Source organism: Hibiscus syriacus, unplaced genomic scaffold (genome assembly GCF_006381635.1).
Source record: "Hibiscus syriacus cultivar Baekdansim isolate YM2019G1 unplaced genomic scaffold, ASM638163v2 tig00110392_pilon, whole genome shotgun sequence".
In the NCBI taxonomy this organism is placed as follows: domain Eukaryota; kingdom Viridiplantae; phylum Streptophyta; class Magnoliopsida; order Malvales; family Malvaceae; genus Hibiscus; species Hibiscus syriacus.
The window spans coordinates 625281-648192 of NW_024062720.1; the positions used below are offsets into that span (position 1 = coordinate 625281).

Below are 22912 nucleotides of genomic sequence, written 5' to 3' on the forward strand. Positions count from 1 at the left end.
ATAATTAATAGTAATAACAATAAAAAATTACTTGTCTGGAATTTTTATAAAGAGAATCAGAAAATAGCATAGAAAGTTGAGGTTTGGGCAAAAATTTTAATAATATCAAGTAATCATATTTAAGATGTTTTTTTGGTATGCTTTTTGTTAATTTTTATATTATGTTTTTGTCATGTGATCGTTCATGTTTAATATTGCATATGTGATAAATATTTTTGATATTTTAAAATATTTAATTATAAATTAAATTTTAACCTACTTATGTTATATATATATATATATATATATATAACTACACACTTAATAAATGAAATACATGAAATAATACACATTAAATTATCAAATTTAATTTAAAATTTAAGATGCACTTTTATTTTTCTTCACTTTGAATAGTGCAAGCAATGAGTAAGAATATGCTTATGGGATAGATAGCATGAGAGGGGCCTTCGTAATCACGGCCGGGGCTAGAATTAGGACATTAGAGGTGTTGTGCAAATTTTTAAAAAGAAACCCTTAAATAAAGGCCTAAACGTCTTCCTGAGCTCCTTTCTCGTAGTTAGACAAAAAATGAGATAAATTTTATAATTATAGCACAATACTAATTATTGATATTTCTCATATGACTTCAACAATATTTGATCGTATGTTTTGTGGTTTTGAGCTCAAAAATTTTATCACTGATCCATAATACTTTGTTTATTTTTTTATTATAACAATAATAATAAATCTAATTTTTTGAAACCCTCGTTATTCCGAGACCCTATTCCATCGTACAATTTACGCCGTCCTAACCCCTCCTCTGTTCGTAATGGTGTTACTACCTTACTGGTCCGTACTATACCAACCTATACATATTGTTTTTATGAATAAAACGGAAGCGCATATTTTTTTTTCTGTACATAAAGCATATATTATTGTTTTCAATATCAATATCACCCTTAAAATTTACATATATTTTTAATTAATTTTTAGAATAACATTTTGTCTGATACGTAAAATAAAAGCAGTCCAATTATTAGTTATTAAATATTTAATTCGCGTGTATCGTATTTGATATTTGACGCTCCTCCACTAATACTAACATAATCAATTCAGTCAGTCTAATTAACGATGTTATTTTCATAAATGATATTTTAAAAAAAAAATTATAATTTCACATTCATTGGTGAGATTCTTTATTTGACATTACCGCATTCATTATTTTTTTTGTAAGTTGATCATTATTATATTATTTTTCATATAGACAAAAAAAACTATTAACTAAATTATCACGAAAGATAAAAACATGTTCAATTCAAAAGGTGCTAGAATCCTATCTTTTATAATCTTATCACTTGGACTGGACATGGTCGCTCCGAAAGGACGTTTCTGGACTGTAGGTTCTGGTGGGTTTCAAAATTCCATAAAAGGGTTTGGTGCCATTTTCTAAAAATAGAGTGCTGGTGTAACAAAATGCAACAACAAAGCACGAGTCTAAAGAAGTGTAACATACCTTTAGTGTTTTTTTTTTTAACTTACTTTAGCTTTCATAAGAACTTGTGCTTCTGAAAAGCACAAGTCAATTTTCAAAAAGATGGGTTTACTTTCTACTGACCTGAAGTTCATTTTTCATTGACCAAATTGTTTTTTTCAGAAAACTAAAAACCAGAGTTGCAAGGAAAGACGAAGCAAACAAGTCTACAACCAAAGATCATTGATAAACTTGTTCAACATCATGTTCATCAAGATCTTAAACTAAAGGATTTCCCAACATGTTACATAGCTTATTTTTCATTAAAATAGGGAAAGGAAAGAAAGACACATTTTTTCCATGATTGAAATTTTACCTGATACGATTTTGCAAGGATGTTTAGAAGAAATCTTAAATAAATTATTGGCAATACTCCTCATTTACTATCATCTTCAAAAGCCTCTTGCAAGGACAAAGAGTATGATGCTTGGTAAAGATGACGAACCCCACAAAACATGAGATTCTGTAGGATTGACTTACAAGCTCATCTTCATTGAACAATTTATCATGAAGTGAGATCTCCAGAGCTTCAAAGACTTCGAAGAAATGATGTGGCAAAACAGTGCTTTGCAGGAGAGTTGAATGTATACCCATTTATGCCTCTGCACCACAATTTCTACATACAATCAGGAATAAAATGTCTCAGTGCAAAAAACAACTTTGAGAATCGCTCACAAGATTGATCATATTAGGGCAGATAGTTATTACCTCAAGAAACAAGGTTGTTATTAGAAACTGCCTGCATATTTGAGGTCCAAGAAGAAGAAGAAAACAATGGAATCTCAAGCCATAAAGATTCAGAAGAAAACTAGGCATGTGTTAAAAACTGCACACAGAAAGAAGAAAATGCCTCGTACAACATAATGTGAAAGAAACATAACACCAAAATCAGAAAGGAAAACGAACTTCCGGACGGCTGAATTGTTCACATTCGTTTTAACCAAATGTGACATAATCTTCAGATTTATACAATGCAGCATTATGAATTCAGAAGATGCAACTGTTGACTGAATTGCATATTTTTTCAGAGAACAAATCAACTTGACATGAACTTTGCACATCTCCAACAATAGGAATGAATTTACAGATTACTCTTTACTCATCCACCAAAACTATTGTCAACTTAATCAGCCCATATCTTGCTGTAGCTTTTATCCTTCTGTGTCAATATTATCATCACTGGGAGACACTGTCTATTTTCTGACAGTGAAAGTCGCCTGGGCTTTGTAGAAACTGCTTCAACAATCCCCTCTGATGACAGGTTTAACCCAGTAGTTTCCAGACGATGATCCCAAAATTATGAACTGGGACTCAGATGGAGATGATGCTGAGTAATCGTATGTGAAAATTCCCATAGGATGGTTAAACTTGCAACTTGGACCAACTTGCAAATCCCATATCGAGAATAAAATATGCACAGAGGTTCACCCTGTTAGAATGTAGAAGTATAAATATCAATATTGTAAAAATCAACAACAAAATAAAACTAGCAACAGTGAATGCCCACATAGTAGTGAACCTCTTCTTGCAAACCAACCACAACCCCATAAAATCAATGTAATATTGCATTGAAGACAAATGACGAGAAGCAAAACCACCAAGAACATGTGCAAAATGGATAATGGATAAGCAAAACTTATAAGCTTGTTAAGTAAAATGAAAGTAAGAAAAATAAAATAGTAACATTCTACAATTGAAGATGAATCTGTACAGGATTAAAGCTTCAAAACAAGATGAGATGATAAGGTTCTCTAGTCTCTACCATCTTATGGTGTCAAAGATTATAAGCACTTTGTCGTAATCAGAATATTGGCATTATAAAGCTTCAAAACAGAGATGCCATGATAGGGCTCTCTAGTCTCTACCAATCCAAGCAAAAGAGGGAAAAAAGATCCATTTTATGCCACTTCTCTCTAATATAATTTAAAGTGCTGAATGGCAGTCGCAAAATGACCAATTTCCAGGAGTATCAAAGCACATTCATTTTTTAACATAAAAGAATCGTTAGCATGGGCTGCAATTAAAACAATCAGGAAACCAAGTTTTTAAAAGAAAAGGTCCTATAAGATTATAGATGAGGGAATGACATTTTTAAGTAGCATGAATACTAGGCTTTTAATGAACAGCCGTAATTATTTGAGCATCAAGATTCAGAAATAAACTTAAAGAGAATACCACTGGAAACATTACTCACTGGGCGTAAAGGAAGGCTATAGGACTTAACACACAATCAGGAGCAGGAAGAACTCTCTCTCTTGGTGATGAAACCTACAAACTGCACCAAATTTACAATCTCCAGTCTTCATGTAAAATTGGCACTCGGGCTGGCCAGGTCTTTCTGGGAATACATTCTCCCTCTGCAAGGCATAAACACCTACAGGACAGAACCAGAGCGTAACTGAGAAAAGGATGCTTGGGATCCTGAAGTTGCTGATTCATTCTGGCGTGAGGCTCCATAGATTTGGTGATTTACATTTGTCTGCTGCAGGTTCTCTGAAGAAGATGCTGATGTCAGTTGACCCTGGAAAATGAAAAGAATTAGAATGGTAGCATTTGTCTACCTTTTCTTTCTCTTTTCTTGGATATCATGGTGGTACTTCTCAAAGATCACAAGTTACAGCTGGCACAGATGCTTGCTAGTACAAGAGAAACTCAAATTACATTATGAAATGCTGTAGAGAGAGCCACAACTCTTAACATTACTAAAAGACATTCGCTCTTTAACTGAAATACAACATGGACAGTTCCTAGTTTATAGAATACAGTTGATGTATTTCACAAGGTGATAAGCCGGTTGTTTTTGAAGAAACAATCAGCTATCAAATAAGCTTAATAATTTCACGCTCATTTCAAACTTGTCAATTAATTCAAAAATTAGTTATACAAAGAAGCTGCTGCAGTTCATGTTTATTTTTACCAAGACCAATAAACATTTGTCCAATGAAAATACATGTGTAGCCACGTTCTGGTTTATGGCATACAGTTGAATGTATTCAAACGGAGATAGACTAGTGTTTTTGGTAGGAACAAGCTGTTAATCAAATTAAGCTACAAAATTTCTGATTCAGTTTAGCCGTCATTTCTGAATTGTAAAGTAATTCAACAATCAAGAACATAGTTTTAAAGAAACATCTGCACATCATGTTTTTTACCAAGAACAAAAACTGGAGCAACCAGTAAATCAAATTATTCGGATTAAGAGTTAAATTCCAATCCAATTCACATGTCGGTAGGTGTTACCCAGAGTTTGACATGCCCTTTTATTCTAAACCATAAAACCTACTAATAAGCATGATAAGAAGGGTTATACAGTTTCTTTGAAAATTTTAAAGCACGTACTGACAATTAGAATTCTCATGAGTTGCCTCACTTGTCAGCTCTAATGTTGTCCAAACACATGAAAACAGTAAATGAGCCTGCTTAATGAACAAAGGATTAGTAATAAGCTAAGGAAAAGCTTACACTATAAGCATTCCAGCCTGGAACAGATACCATCCCCTGGGGTAACATCAAGGGTGCATACTTGATGGACCTTGCCAACGGGGCTGGGAATGAAAGATGCTCTGACCAATTTGTAATCCCTCCTGGATATGACTGCTGACCAGGATGGTTGGAGAAGGGACAGCTTGATAATAGGAGAGCCACTAAATGAGACCATCATATTAGTTGGTTGAGGATGGTGAAATCTACAAGTGCTCCCGAACTTGCATTGTCCAGTTCTTAGATAATAACACACTCAGTCTCTTCCTGTTAAAGGAAAAGGGAAGTAAATTACACTAAGACTATGAATCACCAATAACCACACAAAAAAAACTATATGTTAGAAACCTATCATTGAAGAAATACAGCTTGCCAACAAGGTCCAAACTACATAACAACCAAACAAATATTTTTAGGCTAGAAATTGTCCGAAATTCAGCAGTAATTTTTGTTCATGATCCATATTTAAATTTGAAACCAATTTCATAACTCAAAACTGAAACGAGGAAAGCTTCTCTAAGTCATAGCAGTGATAAGATTTTAATTTATCATCTTTGTCTATATATGTCCATTTTTCATATTGGAACTAATCTGGATGGCATTAGTTCTGGTTTTCTCAATTAATCCAATTAAAAATGTTTTTTTAAGGAAAAAGTGACAACTGAAACCAGAACATGAATATTGACATAATTTTGTATCATTGTAAAATTCTATTTTAAGGAGTAAAAGGAAAAAAAATCCAACCGGCGAAGAGGGTAGCCCAAATTTAAGGAAACTCTCCCAGCTATCCCAGCTTTGTCTCTAGGATGGTGAAACTTGCATGTAGCTCCAAATTTGCAAGTTCCTGTTTTCAGGTAGTACTGCTGAGCAGTTAAGAGCAAAATGTCAGTTGTTGGATCCGAACATATATGAAAATGAAAACCATAGTGTCCTATAATTGGACATGGTGCAGTAAAACCAAAAGATTAGCTTCTGTAGGATTGCAGTTTAGCTTCCATGCAGTAAAAGCAGGAGTCAGAGCCATCCAGCCTTTGCAGAATGGAAAAGAAGAAAGCAGATACTATAAGAAGTCAGTCACCTAGTCAAGCTGACAATTCAGAGCTCAGACTAAAGTTTGAAAGCTAAGTCAAACCACTAGAAGAGATAAACCTTTCCTCAATCCAATCTATTAGCATATTTCTATTTTCTTAGTTTCTTTATTTGTTTAGTTCCTTATACTAGGATCAAGTCAGTATTCCATCTGTCTTTATGAATGCTTTCGACAACAAGAACCTTTGAGGTTTCATTATGAACAATTAGAAGTAGCACGAACACTCATTTAATTCTAGTGCATTATCCATATAGATGTGAACAAATTCTTCACTGCAAATAATGGATCCAACAGTGAATCCATAAGAATTCAAGAATAACAGCATATTGAATTTGTAGAGAAAACTCTGCATTCACTTTTATATCAAAATTTTTGAGCCGTGATTTTGATTAAATGAACCAATATACAACTAATAAAATTAATTCCTTTTTCAGTTACATAAAAAGTAGTATACTTCATGTTAACCAAGCATTGCATATTGTAAAGCACATGAAAAAGCAGAGCAACATTGTTACATGAGAAACCAAGGAACAAAGTCCATGCCTGACATTCAGGTTGTCCTACTCTTTCTGGAAACTCTCCTTTCATCCTTGCTGCAGCAATAGCCTGGAATTTGATATAATATAAAACATTTCAACTGACAATTGATATTTAAAAACTCAAATGAGTAGTCAAAATTAAATGAAATCACTGTAAAAAGTATAATCCCCCCTTCCTTTTTAACAGCAACCGTAGTGTGTATGCATACAAAACCATGCTAATCTCAAGAATCTCTTCCGCATTGTACCAAAATATCCCACTCAAAAATCATTAACTCTGAACAGGACTTGTTCTGTTAGTTATACAAATAGCTCTAAGCGGTGGCATCTAGTAGTCTAGAGTTAAAATATCATCACCTGCAACTCTGTCCCTATTTCCAAATTAAGGCGCTTTGTACCCAAAAAGAAAGTTGACTCTGAAACTCACAAGAAATGTCTATACAAGCCATGGATTTATACCAGTTTACGGTTTGGAGGATGATTAAAATGACATGATGCCCAAATCTACAAAGGCCTGTCCTGATATAATAAGAACAATCAGGTTCTCCAGGACGCTCCGGATAGGCACTAGATTCCATCGTTTCACTGGATCTCAAGTTCATTTGCCACATAACATCTGCAATAACATTAAATAACAGGTTCAGAAAAAACATTTAAAACAAGAGTAAAGAAATAAAAAGGTATTGAAAACTTCAAATTCATAAAAAAAATTCCTGTAAAATTCAACTCTAAATAAGTAAATATCAATTTCTATTAGCTTTAAATATCAAATATTTATCCCTCAAATTTAAAACAGACTCACTAGATGTTCTAAGAGTAAAGTGTCAAAGTGCAAATGATTGAGAATTTAAATGAAATAATTGGAATGAGAAGAACATCTCTTTAACAAACATTTGACAAGAAGCAGCAAGAAACTGCAATGTAACCATTGACCTTTTGCAAGCCTCTTCAGTGGCTAAATTATTGGAGGAAAAGATTTAGTTTTCTATTTTTTTCTAAGGCCCCAACAAAAGAACTTTACATATTTTTCAGCTCCTTTACAGGATCCAAAGAGAAATTTATCATTTTCGAACACTCAGCACCCAAAGAAATCATGAAGATCAACTATGATCATTGCAGAGAGTTTGGAAAACAAATAAAAGCAGCAATATATCCTTTAGAAGTTATATTCCTTCTATACCTTTAAATACAGTCTTAAAATATATATTTAATTTTATGTTGACATGTTCTTTATTAAAAATATTAGTTAAAGAAATTCATTTGAAAGCTTCCAAAATGAATTTTTTTTTAAATGTTATAACCATTTTTTTCACACATAATAAATAGTTACCATTCAATAAAAGGATCAAACAATATGTTTTCTCATTTTTTAAATTATATTTTCTTCTCTTATTGCCTATATAGGTGTAAAGAAGACGTCGTAACTATTTGGTTCTACTCTAAGGATTCGAATTCAACTTCATGTTGTAGAATTAAGAATTAAGTGTGACGTTCGAAATTCTAATGCCTAGCTTGAATTGCTTAGAGCCTAACCAAGATTTTTCTTAATTTAACATAGATTTTTACTTTTCTAATTAGTATTGAAAAGAATCTCTTTTCGAACTTGCCTTCAGATTCTAAAACAGTGAGCTTGAGTATTTCAAGTCAAGCTCGAGGATTTTACTGCTTGAGCTCACCTTAGGATGGTTAAACCCCAATATCTATCAAAACCAATCAAGCTCATTGAGAATCATGACTCTTAAAATGTGTGCCCTTTTTCCTACATGATACTATAGGTTTCTTATAAATAGCATATAAATGTGAACAAGGAGAAACCTCACTATATTTGATCCTTGACTTCAATTTATTTCTTATAATGAATAATAATAAAGAAGGATCTCCTATTTACTCCTGAAACTTGAAAGGAATGTTCACAAAAAGTAAATATTTTTTGGAAACCAATGTAAGCATACATTCTCTTATTCAAAGACAAGATACTTCAATAGTTCTATTTCTAAATTATATTTCGATCAAATTCACCGAAATGAGTACAGAAATCAGATATGCAGTAAAAACAACAAACAAATACACCTTAATCCTATATATATAAAAGAACAGAACTTAATTTTTCTACAAGTAACACAGAAATAAAAATAATAATAATAATTTCAGGGAAAAGATGGTAACAATAATGGTAAATCTCATTTAACTCATGCAATTGAATTTGACTTGAAAATTTAAGAACGTGGAATCTCCAATTCTCCGGGTCACCAAAACAAATTTGCAGCAATTTATTCACAATCATCGTAGAATTACATTGTTTTCTCAATAATTCAAATGCAATTAGATCAACCATTAGAATTCAAATTTTACATAATTTCTTAATTAAAACTCAATCGAGAAAAGGACTGATTGCAAATAATGATCAAACAATAATTCGTCACAAAATGAGCAAAAGAACAATTCACGAGTAAAAACAACAACAAAAACACATGAATTGTATTTCACTTGCGTTTCGCTAATTAGAAACGTAAAACAATAATCATAATAATCAAAACTGAGTAAATTAATGAGCAGAGAGAGAGAGAGAGAGAGAGAGTCAGAGAGAGGCCTTGATTCAAAGACGGTGAAAGCGAGGATCCTTCAATCACAGTCACCGTCGGCGTTGCTGTTCGGGACATTGGAATTCCTGCATCGAATGAGAATTCCATTCAGCGGTCATCTTCCTTCCAACACCATCACCCGGCTGTCACGTTAGCACCCTCCACTAGGAATTCTCATTCCCGTCACAAAACCGCGCTGTCACCTAGGCGAAAACGTTTCCCTTCGCTCCTTGCTAACAGAAACCAGAGAAAACAAAATCAAAGAAATACTTAAAAGAGAGCTTTTCTTCACGGAAAGTCTGTCTTTGTTTTCTAATATATATATAATATTTTTTTAATTCCTTTTTAATTTTTTTGCTTTTAATTTTTTGATAGAATCGAAGGGCGTTGTTTTCTCTTCTCCACACAAAACAATAAAAAGCGGGAAAAAAATCAACCATCCAAAACCCACCCATTTTCTTTGTGTGCTGATCTTTGTTCTCACACGCGCAAGTACGTCATCGTATTCATATTTCCGCTGCATCCCGCCCGTCATGGCTTTGCTAATATGTGATTTGACTAGGGTCTCTTTCTATTGGTGGTTTAAATTTTGGTTGGACTGCTGTTATCAATTGAAAGCGAGTGAATAATTTTTAGCGCCACTTTGAGTAAAGATGTGCGGGGAACCGGATGGTTTTTTTGAGTGACTAATTTTTTATTATAGTTTTAGACTTTGTTCTAATTTTTTATTATAGTTTTAGACTTTGTTGTTGTCTATTGAATAAAAGAACTCCCCAAATTTAGATGCTACCATATGCTATTATATATTAAAATAAAAAAATACCATATTATGAATTTATTCGTAATTATTAGATTGTGGGATAAATTAAATAATTTAGGTGATAAAAAAATTATTGTTATTTTTTGATGTCTCAGGTTCGAACCCCATGAATGTTAAAGATATAAAGCGTTCAATATCAAATGGTTGAAAGTCATCATTAATATACTACCTTATGATTTATTTTTAAAATGATTTAAATTTTTAAAAAAATAAAATTATAATTTATTTTTATAAGTAAAGTGATTTTAAATTTTGAATATCATACATATGTATCTTCAAATTAGTACTTTCATTCTAAAATGATTCTTAAATTTTTAAATATTTTAATTTTATCCTCAAACTATTAATCTTGTTTTAAAATATTCCTTAAAGTTTTGAAATTTTCAATTTCATCTCCAAACTATAAATTTTATTTTAAATCAGTCTTCAAATTTTTGAATTTTCTAATTTCATATCCAAATTCATCCAAATATGTATTATTATCAATTATAGCTTAAAATATAAAAAGTTTGAATATTAATTTAAAATAAAAATCATAATTTGAGGATAAAATTGAAACGCTACCAAACTATTGACGGGCTTTAAAGTTCTTACAATCAATGGGCTTCATCAATCAGCCAGACCTACTTCAAACCCCTTCACAAGTGGGCTGACAGTTGTACCAAACAATTGACGGGCTATAAAATTTTTGCGGGTCGCCAACAAATGGGTCACACCTATTCACGAGCTGGATCTCTTGGCAAGTTGGCTGCAAAATTTGCCAATTTAGACCGATCTACAATAGCTTTCTAGTACTGTATTGACTTATTTAACTAAGGTGATAGGGACTTGTTCAATCCACGGCATATTCAAGAATTGACCATATTGCAAATTGAGGAAAAAAATCGAATTCCAATTTATTTTTAAGGTATACTGTTCGTGACAAGAAAAATATTATAAACAAGGTTGAGATGATTTATGTCCTTTATTTTTAAATTTATGTAAAGACACGTCATTTTTTATTATCTATGTAATTTTTATTCATAGTACAATAAATAATTTTTTAATTAATAATATATGTTAATTTTATTAAATAAAAAATATTTCAAAATTACATAAAAATTTAATAAGTAAGGATAAACTGGTCACGTAAACCAAACATTTCTCTTAATATTATTGAAATATACAAACTATTATTTAAAAACACACAAAAAAAATTTAATCTAACAACTCAAAAAATAATAAATACAAACGAGCATTATAACGATATTAATATATAATCATCATCAATACCAACATAAAAATATCTATAGCAATGATACCTTGTTAATAAACTTATATTGCTATAACTAATCACTAATTAAAGACGGTGATTGTGAGTTCTTATAAATATTCAATCATATGATCCAAAATAGGGATATGAGATAATTAAATAAGTGTCAACTTAAGATATATATTAAGTCTAACTTTGAGAGAGAGAGAACACACTATAAGAGTAGATAAAACATCTACCATTTCTTATACGAAAAGTAAAATATCTCTTAAACGAAAAAAAACTAGTATAACTCATATTATAAGGACAAAAAATGAAAACAAAAATTTGTAGTCGCTAATCAATTCAAAATTAGCATATGTTCATAATTTTTTTAATCTATTGATAACACATATATCTTGCAAACATTGTTTCTCGAATCCAAGACTTCTAGAAAAATAAACATTTCTTACAATTAAGATCATTTGACAAGTTCATTATTCGTTTACATATTTAGTGCTTCTTAACGTTTACAATTGGGAACATGCCCTTTATTTTCATGACAAACAATTAATCAGTCATGACAACACTTCAAAATCGTTTTTCACTGGAGAGTGGGTCAGAACAGCAACACTCGAATGTTTGTTGATCGTTGGTGTAACACCGTAAAGCTTTATAGGTCTAAAGTGTCACATTGTGTTACCGAGACAACCCGGCTTGTGGTAGATGTGTTTTATATTTCTTCTGGTAGTGTCGAAATGTGTTTGAAATGGAAGGGCACTTTACCCCGGCTTGACAGGTGGTTTGTTCAAGCAAAGCGTATTTTTCCTCCTTCGATGCCGCAGTCGGGCTCACTGGATCGTCACTATCAGTATCTGGTTCATTGTCTGAATCTTGGAGTAAGCCCCTAGATGCGACATGCTCTCGGTCGAATCGTGGGTTTGCGATTGGAGTAGTTGCCCGTGGTCATCACAGACTAGTTGTTGCATGTCAGTCCATCCCATTGCCATGTTTTTAAGTGGGAATTTTAGAAGCTTCAGTCATAACATGTCAGTCCATCCCATTGCCATGTTGTTTTAAGTGGGAATTTTAGAAGCTTCAGTCATAACATATGGTCTTCGGCTGGCGTCTGAGTTAATTTCAGAAACATTCGGATTGAAAGTGACTCCGTTAATGTAGTTCGTCAATTAATGACATCGATGCTGGACATGTCTACTGTTGGATTCCACCTTGCCACTGCTCGACAAATTCTCCGAGATGATCATGGCTATCGAATTGTTGGTGTTCGCCGTTCCAAAAACACAGCCGCACACACCTTAGCTATATTTGCTATGTCTCTTTCTGCTCCTTTGTTTTGTTATTATGACTCTCCAGACCGTATTGCGGATGTAATCCTTACATATGCCATTAGTGGCTAATCGTATAACTATCGTCTTATTTAAAAAAAACATTTACATTAAAAAGTACTTATATTTAAGAAAATTCCATTAAAAATCGCCAACCAAAATCCTCAAACATTGAATCTTCCATGCAGTTTCTTCAAATTTAAAATGAATGAAGATGAAAGAGACATGAGACAAGGACGGTGCATGCTTTTCGTAGCCAATTGAATCATCATACAACATGGGAATAACCTTGTAGCATGAACTTTACTTTCCAATAAGATACAACTAAGTGTCGCACATAATTGAAACAAACAAATAAAATTACGGGTCAAACCTGGCTCCTCAATTAAATCATATATAAGATTGTCATTTAATATAGTTGAACCTTTTTAACTGTAAGCTAAAAAGGAAATAACACTCACTTTAACCTCTCACGTTACTTGATGAGTTTATTTCTTTATTTTATTATAATCTAAAAATACATAAACATCTAAAATAAACATATAAATTAATATATATTTTTATGAGACGTTTGGTTAAAAAATTATATCGGAGCAATATTATTTTCGAAAAATATATTGGGGCCCGTTTTATTTAAAAGCTAGACATGATGTTTTAATAATCAATGGCTGCCACCTGATTGAACACCTAGCTTGACTTGTCTGCATTTTCCTGGGCGCACCTTTATCTATTGCTAGTCTACTTCGTTTGATTGAAGCCATGTATATAACTGCTCTGCTTATTTTATCAATTATATCATTTTTGGCCTTTATTGATCTAGTCTCCAATGTGGCTCATTGGTCAAACCATTTTCCACTTCCCCTTTTTATAAGCCTTGATATTGCTGCATTATCGATTTTCTAAAACTATGTTCCAAATATGATACGCTATTGGGCATGCATTTGCACATGTTCATTTAATTGGGGACTCGAAAAGGATATACAGATTTTAATATTTTTTAGCATAAAAAAACATTTTTGCACACCCCATTCAGTTCTATTTCTAAAATAAAACAGAGGGTAATATATATATATATATATATGTCACGTCATACATTTAAAAAATAGATAAATTATGAAATTCATCGAATGATCTTAGTATAGAAGGAAATGTTAATCTCCTATAAGTATTGGGTTAAATAATAAGATCTTCAAAGTATATACGTTACCAATATGTTAAAAATTTATGAATATATATCACATTGTAATTACCTCATATTATTTAAAAATAATAATATTACATATATTTTTAGAATATTACATTTAATTATACAAGTGTTAGTAATCCGAAAGATTTATATTACATATACTTTAAATATAATTTGTCAGAACATAGAGATTAATTAATACAGGTTTTAAATAATTTTACAATCCATGACCTTAGAAACAGAGGGTAGTTCTGATGAAGATCATAATGCAAGACAAGTCCAGTTACGGAAAGGGATTTATTGATCTCGTGTCCCCCATTTTCACATGAAAAATAAATTAGGCTTATCTTAATTTTATTGAAGTCTTGGATGGAATCCGAACCCTCTTTTTGACTAAATGTTCCCCCGTACCAACGATGATCACATCATTTTTCGTTTATCAATTTAACTAGTATTATGAATTATCTATCAAATACATTTTATAATTTTAAATAATATATCAATTACATTTAGAATTTAAATCAACTATTTATCTTGTCAAACATCTAAAATCATTGAATCTAGGGTTTTTAACTCTAGTTGTCTCTCTTTTTTCTTGTGATGTCGGTAGTTTTCTTTCTTCTTCATCTTTGTAATCAACGACGACGTCAATTTAATGTCGGTATTCATTATCTTTTTATGTTGTATCTTTGTTTTTTTTAATAATTCAGTCTTGATGACACATTTTCGTATACCTTTATGTCACATTTTTCTGTCTTTTGACATGTTTTTGTTGTTATTTTCATTTATCTTCTTTTTCAGGGTTGAATTTGACATCATCACGACTAATAAAGATGACGTTCATTTGTTATAATTATGATATTCCTTCTTTGGGTCCTCATATTAGATTTGGATATGCAATTAATGTTTTATGGATAATTTTTTTTTCACATTGCTCGATTTTAATTTACGATTTGTCAATGGCCTTTCAATAGCTTTATCATTTTTTATGGTTCGTTTGCTGATACAATCAGATCTATTTGTATATAACTTTATTCAAGTTTATTTGATTAGGTTTTTAACCTTTTTATTGTGTGATCATAAGTGACTAGTTTATTATGTTAATGATTATACTACAATGTTCTATTAGGCGTTTTAGTTTACGGTTGTAGTTATGAACTTTCAATATAATTGAGATATATTTCTACTTTTAATAAAACTAGCACACAAACCAATTTACCATAGTGGTTAAAGAAATTATTGTGCTCCTACAACTCATAAGTTTTAGCACAAACGATTGCAGCAAAGTTATTGAGCGATCATTGTCAAATGATTGAGAGTAATTCGAACAAATGTTACTTTGTAATCATCTTAGCTTAATAAAAAAAATAAAACTTATATTTTGTTATAAAAATCATTGAATTTATATTTTTCACGATAAAGTACAAAAATGGTTACCCTACTATAGGATTAATTTTTCCTTTTCCAACCATGTCACCATGGGTGTTAAAGTTTTAATGTATTTTAAAAAGTAATTCAGTTTAAATATATACTATATTTGTCCCACTAAATGTATCTTTTTTTTAAATTATCTTATTTAAATATTATATTAAAAAATCAATGAATAATAATACTTATATTTCTTTTTTCACTCTTATATATCTCTCTTTTACATTTATCGAATTAAATATGTTAAATTTATCAATCAACTTTTAGATATAATTTTTTTTATTAAATATATCTCTTAAAAATTATATTTAGGGTAAAGTATAGTAATGGTCACTGAACATTTCTGAAGCTTGCATTTAGGTTCTTCAATTTTTAAAACTTGCAATATAATCCCCCAACATTTAATTCGTTTGCAATATGGTCCCTGCACCTATGAAAATTAGGGTAAATTATATAAATGGTCACTGAACATTTTAGGTACTTGAATTTAGGTCCCCCAACTTTTAAAACTTACAAAACAATCCTCAATTTCATTCTAAACCACAAATTCCAAAGTAATTCAATTTCATTCTAAACCCTAAATTCCAAAATAATTCAATTACATTCTAAAACCCAAATTCTAAAATACTTAATTTCTGTCTTTTTTATAAACGACGCCAATGTCACTAAATTATTAATTAATTTATTTTTTATATTTAAAAACATATGATAATTTTTTAATATTAATTTAAAGACATTAAAATTTTTCAATAGTAAGAATATATGATAATAATTCATTTATTTAAAAATAAATATATTTCTGATTATTTGTGTATGTTTTTATATCTAATCATACGTGTTAATATATTTTATATCTTTCATATAAATATTAAGACTACATAAATAGCAGAGTCAAAAATTTATATATGAGGTATGTTAATTATAGTAATGATGTATAAATATATTTTATTTTTATATTATTTCTATTATAATTAAAATATAAATATTACCATGATAATTAAATATTTATTTACTTATTACATCAAATATTTTTTGTAGAAAAACTATTTAATAAAATCATAAAAAAACACATTAAAAAAATAAACACTGAAGTTGACTACTTCAAAAATAAAATAAAAAAAATCAATAATTTAATATAATATACCCTAAGTTGATGATAACAATCAACTCAAAAGAGATGGGGTTTGTGCCATGTTTTCGTAACGTACGTAAACTTTCTATTTCATGGTCACGTATTCTTTTAGTTCTAGCACGATCTATTTTTTAATTTTCTAATACACTTAACAAAATTATATTATAACTCCGTTAAGTGATTTCATAGGTAAACAAATGTTTTTTTTTAAAAAAGTTTTAAATTCAAACAATTGTGTTTGTAGGGTATATCTATATTATTAATAAATTAAAAAATTTGAATAAATACTATCTTATAATCACATCGAACTATTAAAAAACTAAATTATAATTGAAATAAATAAAAATTATAAGGATGTCAACTAGGGATTTTAATTCTTAATTTTTTCATTGAGAGATTGTGTTTTTTTATTCAATTTCTTCCATAATAATTTTTTATATTTAAATTATTGAAGGTCACTAAATTTACATTTACGAGGAGGCAGTGTATTTTTCTTCTTCACAAAAGTAAAAAAATCAAAACGCTATCACGTTCTTAAAGATAATCTAGTATATTCCTCCTTAAATTGAAATATTTTAGAATTTGGGTTTTAGAATGTAATTGAATTATTTTGGAATTTAGGGTTTAGAATGAAATTGAATTACTTTGGAATTTGGGGTTTAGAATAAAATTGAGGAATGTTTTGTAAGTTTTAAAAGTTAGGGGACCTAAATTCAAGTGCCTAAAAAGTTCAGTGACCATTTATATAATTTACCCTAATTTTCATAGGTGCGGGGACCATATTGCAAATGGATTAAATGTTGGAGGAATGTATTGCAAGTTTAAAAGTTGAAGGATCTAAATGCAAGCTTTGAAATATTCAGTGACCATTACTATACTTTACCCTTATATTTATTATAAGATAAATTATATGGATGGATGGTTAGTAATGAATTATGAGATCGGTAAACAAGTGTAATGATAATTTTTAAACCTCTCCAATCTACATCTAACTGCTCACATCCACGCTGTCTTTGTTTTTTTCAATTTTGCCCCTCCTGTTTTAGATTTTAAACAGTTAAATGCCACAATATCTCAACTATTCTATTCGTTTTAATAAAAATCATATATGCAAATTTATGTATATAAATAAATATTATTTATTAAAAAATAAATTATAATTTTAAATTAAAAAATAAATTATTATTTTAAATTAAAAAGTTGATTTATTTTAACTTCAAACAGATTATTTATTTATTTTATAAAGATAAAATAAAGAGTTTCATTAAAGAAAAAAGAACAAGAACAATAAATGATCCAATCATAAATACAGTCCCGATTTTCCAGACCCATTTCGTTTAAGAACTCTAATCCTAACCGAATGCTGTGTCGTTCTCATCGTTTTCAAATAAACTAAAACCCCTCTCTTAATTCTCTATTTAAAACCAGCCGTAAACAGTTTTTCGATTGCCCTTGATCACGCTGCCTTTTCTCTCTCTTTTTTCTTTTTTGAATCCGAAAGATGGGGTGCATTGTGGAAGAAGACGATGGAGACGAAGTTATAATGGAGCCGCCATCCAATTTTTCTATGGTGGACGAAGGGATTTACAGATCTAGTTGCCCTCGACCCGCCAATTTCTCCTTCTTGGAAACCCTAAACCTCCGATCCATCATGTAACGTCTTCTTCATCTTCTTTTTTATTTTGGTTTTCAGTTGCATTGATGAAGTGTTTTTTTTCGTTTGGTGATGCGCTTTTCTTCCTTGTTTTTAAAGCTTTTTTGGAAGCTTGATTCTTCTCCTCAGTGCCGTCGGTTTTCTTGATAATTAAGATTTTTTTTGGAACTTTTTTCCGTTTGCTTTCTTGACTGTTGCGTTTATTAGAAAATCAAGGGAAAACTATCTATCTTTTTCTTTCCTTTCAATTTTGCAGATATTTGTGTCCGGAGCCATACCCTGAGGAGAATATGGAGTTTCTTCGAACTCATAATATCACGCTCTTTCAGTTCGGTATTGAAGGGAAAAGGGTATTTCCCCTATACTTCTATGCCAGAGTTTTTAAGCTGATCACTTTTGGAATATGCATATATTGAATTTAAGTCGTTTTCATCTTTGAATAAGTGAAGAATCAGTTGCCAGTTTTCAAGAAGTTCTGAGGAGTTAATAAAATTTGTACGAGACTTTTGTGTCACCATTGACTACCCAACCTATTTAAATTTGGTCTAGAATGTAATTCTTTAGTTCTTGGACTTGTTAAGATATAAATTTTAGAAAGCTGAAGAATTAAGAAGGATCTTGAATGCGAATAAGAATAAATTATAAATGAAAAAAAATTAGTCTTAGAAGCAAAGATAATTTATTTTTTAAATCTGGGATATGATATTTCTGTTATTAACGTTACTTTTGATTCCCAATAGCTTACTCTTCTTTTTTTTTTTCCATTTTTTTTCCAGGAGCCTTCAGCTGCTACCCTCAAGAATGCAATCTGGGGAGCTCTCAAGATTTTAATCGGTATGAAATTCATAAACATTGGAATTGAACCTTTTGTTTCATCTTTGTACCTTGGTGATTTACCTTTGCCACTTTTAATATAAACTTGTTTCTTCACAGATGTGAGAAATCATCCTGTTTTGATCCACTGCAAGCGTGGAAAGGTAATAATCCAAATTCAGCTATTATCCTAAAAATATTAGCTTAGTTTGAATTAAATATCGGGTATACGAATTATGTGGTTAGGCATTCGGTTTTCCTTGAGGTTTTAGGTTGGCTGATAAGATATTTGATCCATATGTATATATGACTCTTAAGTTGAATCAAATGAAAGCTACATGAAAAGAACTATGACTCTTATGTACTTGATTTTTGTTCTTTTTCCCAGTGACATCAAAGGGGCTGGTTTCATTTTTCTTTAATGAAAAATTATGTCATCTTTTACTTTTTTATCCTTAATGCAGCATCGGACTGGTAGCCTTGTTGGTTGCTTGAGGAAATTGCAGAATTGGTGCTTGTCATCTGTATTTGAGGAGTACCAGCATTTTGCTGGCATTAAATCCCGACCTACTGACATGATATTTATTGAAACGTTTGATGTCGTGTGCCTGAGGCAGTGTCTTCACAGCCTTATTTATCAGTACCATGGATATGGTTCAAAAAAGAGGCGGCTGCTGTACAGAGAAGACAATGTACAAAAGCCCCGATTAGCGTCTGTTTAGCTGATCTTACACATTTATTTTGCGTCTGTTTAGATGGTCTTACACATTTATTTTGTATACTGTCTGTGACAGAGATATAGGTTTTTCAAAAATTAGTTTTCCAGTTGCTGTTTTACAGCTTATAGAAATTGTGTGAAGTGCCTTAGTTTTTCAAGTATATTTTATTCTATTATTCAAGTTTTAAATTTTATTCTTTTTTATTTTTAATATAAAATAGACATTTCATTTTATTTAAAAATACTACAAACAGACAAAACTGATATGTGTAAGATCAGCATAGAGATTAATTAGAGCTTCTGTAAATTATCTCCTCTTTACAAAAGCCATCTCTTTCGAGCTGAAAATATGGTACATTGGTACTGGTAAATGATCCCTGATGTTACATGCTTGCCTGCTTACTTGTCAAATTAGGTGCTCTTCTAGCCCCCTTTCCTGGCCTGAGATTTTTACTGCTCTGCTTGTGCCAAGGTTCGATTGTTGCTTGCTTGACCTCTCCAGCTGGTGTTTCTGATGTGATTAGGTACAGGCAGCTGCCCCGAACCAGCCTGTCAAGGAGAAACGGTTGCATTACATAGGGGGTTGGGTCAGCCCCATATATTCCGGTACTGTTCTCAACGGATCAATTGCTACAGAGTTACTTTTTGGTGTGTGTTTTCTCATTGTATCGGAGACACATGCTTCCCAAGTGTAGTTGTCAATGGTAGGAGTGGGGAACCTTACTTGCATTGTAGAGATCTCCAATCTATTTTAATAATAAAAGAAGAGCATTTTCGTATTTCTGTGTCTGGTTGATGTCTCCTTTAAAGCATATATTTGCTGTGCCTATTGTGCTACCCTTATTAGTCTTCATGATGCATGGAATTTAATTGGAGACTTGATAAATATATCAGTTAAAGAGAAAGCACGAGCAGCAGCAGCCTATTACTAAGAAATAATATTCCTGATCATCTCACAACATCAAATTTGCAGGATAAGATCATTCACATTCTAACATCAGACACAATTATGACATTCAGCAATAAAGGGATGCACAACAGTGTAAGCTTATTAAATGATAGCTTTCTTCTAACCAGCAGCAACTCGAATAACAACACATCGCCTCTCGAGCCTTTCAAATCGATAAACATTTTCACACTCAGTTACTAATTTTATCCTAACTTGAGCAGTAACATAACATTCAACACTGGACAAGAGCAATCACATTCAAATATTACATAAAACTAAGTACTGAAGAACCGATTTAAGGTTACCTAAATGAAGCTTTATCCTGCAGCAGCATTATAAACTCAAGGAATCACATTACCTGCCACAAAGATCGTTCTTGGGACTTTTGAGTACAACCCTACAGAAAGAAAACAATTTTTTTGATCCAAGTACATAACACTCGATCACTAATTTGGAGATGTACAGGGAGATTCAGCGGCATGGAAATCCGAAAATTTGGAACTGTTGAGGCAATTGAACCTGATGAATGAGTTGCAATGCATTTTAGGTTCAGCGTGAATACACATTTTCGATTATGGGAAGCTCTTTCCAGATGCTTTCTCACGGGACATCCGAGACTTTTGCATTTGTGGTAGCTCCTATAAGACAACAAGAAAGTTTTACAATAGGATGGTTCATTTTCAATTTACCCCTGCATCATTGGATGGTTCTTTTACACGTGCAAAAGACATTAATCAAGTGAACTTAATAATTATTAAAGCTTTCGCACGAATCAAGTGACCTCGATGATAAACGAGTTATTATTATTTCTTGAGATTTTGAATTAGAGCACCATAACTATTAGGGTATGAGCATTAATATCAAATTGTTAAGAGCTATCTTTGAACATATATTACTTTGCATTTACCAATTACCTAGGTTAATAAAAAATAATCATTAAAGCTTTCTAACATGCTTCACTTATTTAAGCGAGCTTAATTATTGCCCAAAAAGGAAAACTTCAAAACAATACAAATCAAGATCAACCACACTAAAAATTAAGAATCCTTTATTAGCATTCTAGTGATAGATTATCACCAGACAACCAAAGTATTTTATTGCGTGATTTAATTGCTTCATAATTGGAGCAAGTATGCACGTCATAAGTTATAGTATAGAATGATATCGTCTACACAAGGATTGGTGAAATTCTGAATTCTAACTTCTTGCATTGTAAAGAGAATTAAAATTAGTGATAATAGGAGTTTGAATAATAAGTAAATAAATGAACAAGTAAATAAAAGTAGATTGTGATCGAATAAGAGAGCAGACCGGGTTATTGTGAGTTGTGGTGTGATAATTGTATGGCTAGTCTAGGTAACTGATTGCCAAGGCAACTCGATTGCCTTGACAACTGAAAATGATTCAATTGCCCTTAGCAACTGGATTCCTCCCTTCAAAGCTCAACGAAACGTTCTTCAATGTCTTCTTGTTATCCCTAACCCAAAGAACTAGTCACTTGTGCATGCCTTGGTAATACATCCCTGCGTTAACCATGGGTGAACAACAACCGATATTGCACTCTTTTAGCTGTTGAAATCCGAATCTTATCCTAAGATGAATTAATCTTCACCAACGTTTCGTTTGAATCAAGATCATGTTCATTCGTTTCTTGAATCTAACTCTCCCAATATTAGATAAATGGATAAATTTCAAGATCTTCTCTCAATTCACTCGAAATCAATTAAAGAACCAAGAATGAACAAACTTTGAACTTAAAAGGCAATCAAGAACTTAAACAAATCCAAACGTTTTCAGAACCACAAAAACCCATTAACCCAAGCCAATTTAGTTTAATTCATGGTTGGGTGCAAAAAAATACAAAATAAAAATTTCTCAACATGAATCAAGAAGAAAAGAAGAAGAAGATGTTTAGCCTTTCTCTCTAGTCGACCCCCCTTCTCGTGCGTCTTCTCTTCTCTTTTATAGGATATGCGTCCATTCCTTTGATTCTTATTGGAGGAGAGTTTTAATTCGAATAAAAGAGCTATTAATTCTCTTATCTTTAAATTTCATTGTGAACAAGACTTCTTCTTTCTTTAAACTCTGCGGGGAAATCCAATCTTTTAGGTTTTATCCCTTGTGTTTTATCTTAGATGAGGCGTATTTATCCAGTCAGTATTATCTGCACAAAATAATACACACCACAACATCTTTTCCACAAAAAAGAGTAAAATATAATATCAACTCAACGGTGAAGGACAATTATGTAATTGTGCATGAAATACCAATAATGCACATAAATTGAACTTTAGCCATAGTTATGGGAATAAGGTAGGAAAATTAGTACTTTTATACTCTTAACATATTTCCTCTTGGATGCTTGATTTTGAGGTTATCAATGACGGGAAAAAACACTGAAATAGCAGCTGAAGCAAACCTCAAAATGTTCAAA

At 31.3% G+C, this 22912-nt stretch overlaps 1 protein-coding gene, 1 long non-coding RNA gene and 1 pseudogene across 2 annotated transcripts; 2 read left to right on the top strand and 1 right to left on the bottom strand.

The window, feature by feature from the left end:
- Window positions 1–2344: 2344 nt before the first annotated feature.
- Window positions 2345–9404, bottom strand: LOC120123251 (annotated as a pseudogene).
- An 8334-nt stretch (window positions 9405–17738) lies between these two features.
- Window positions 17739–19556, top strand: LOC120123320 (tyrosine-protein phosphatase DSP3-like). The gene is made up of 5 exons (XM_039142246.1): window positions 17739–17997; window positions 18255–18348; window positions 18775–18832; window positions 18932–18975; window positions 19276–19556. The coding sequence occupies exons 1-5, from the start codon at window positions 17846–17848 to the stop codon at window positions 19531–19533; spliced, it is 606 nt and encodes a 201-aa protein (XP_038998177.1). The 5' UTR covers window positions 17739–17845; the 3' UTR covers window positions 19534–19556.
- Window positions 19557–19839: 283 nt separating this feature from the next.
- Window positions 19840–20306, top strand: LOC120123361. The gene is made up of 2 exons (XR_005516185.1): window positions 19840–19944; window positions 20054–20306. It is a non-coding gene; the product is annotated as an uncharacterized LOC120123361 (long non-coding RNA).
- The last annotated feature ends 2606 nt before the right edge of the window (window positions 20307–22912 follow it).

Coding starts and splice junctions, on each gene's coding strand:
- LOC120123320 (XM_039142246.1), top strand. CDS start 17,846: ATGGGGTGCATTGTGGAAGAAGACGATGGAGACGAAGTTATAATGGAG. Junction 17,998..18,254: donor CTAAACCTCCGATCCATCAT/GTAACGTCTTCT, acceptor TCAATTTTGCAG/ATATTTGTGTCCGGAGCCAT. Junction 18,976..19,275: donor TCCACTGCAAGCGTGGAAAG/GTAATAATCCAA, acceptor TCCTTAATGCAG/CATCGGACTGGTAGCCTTGT.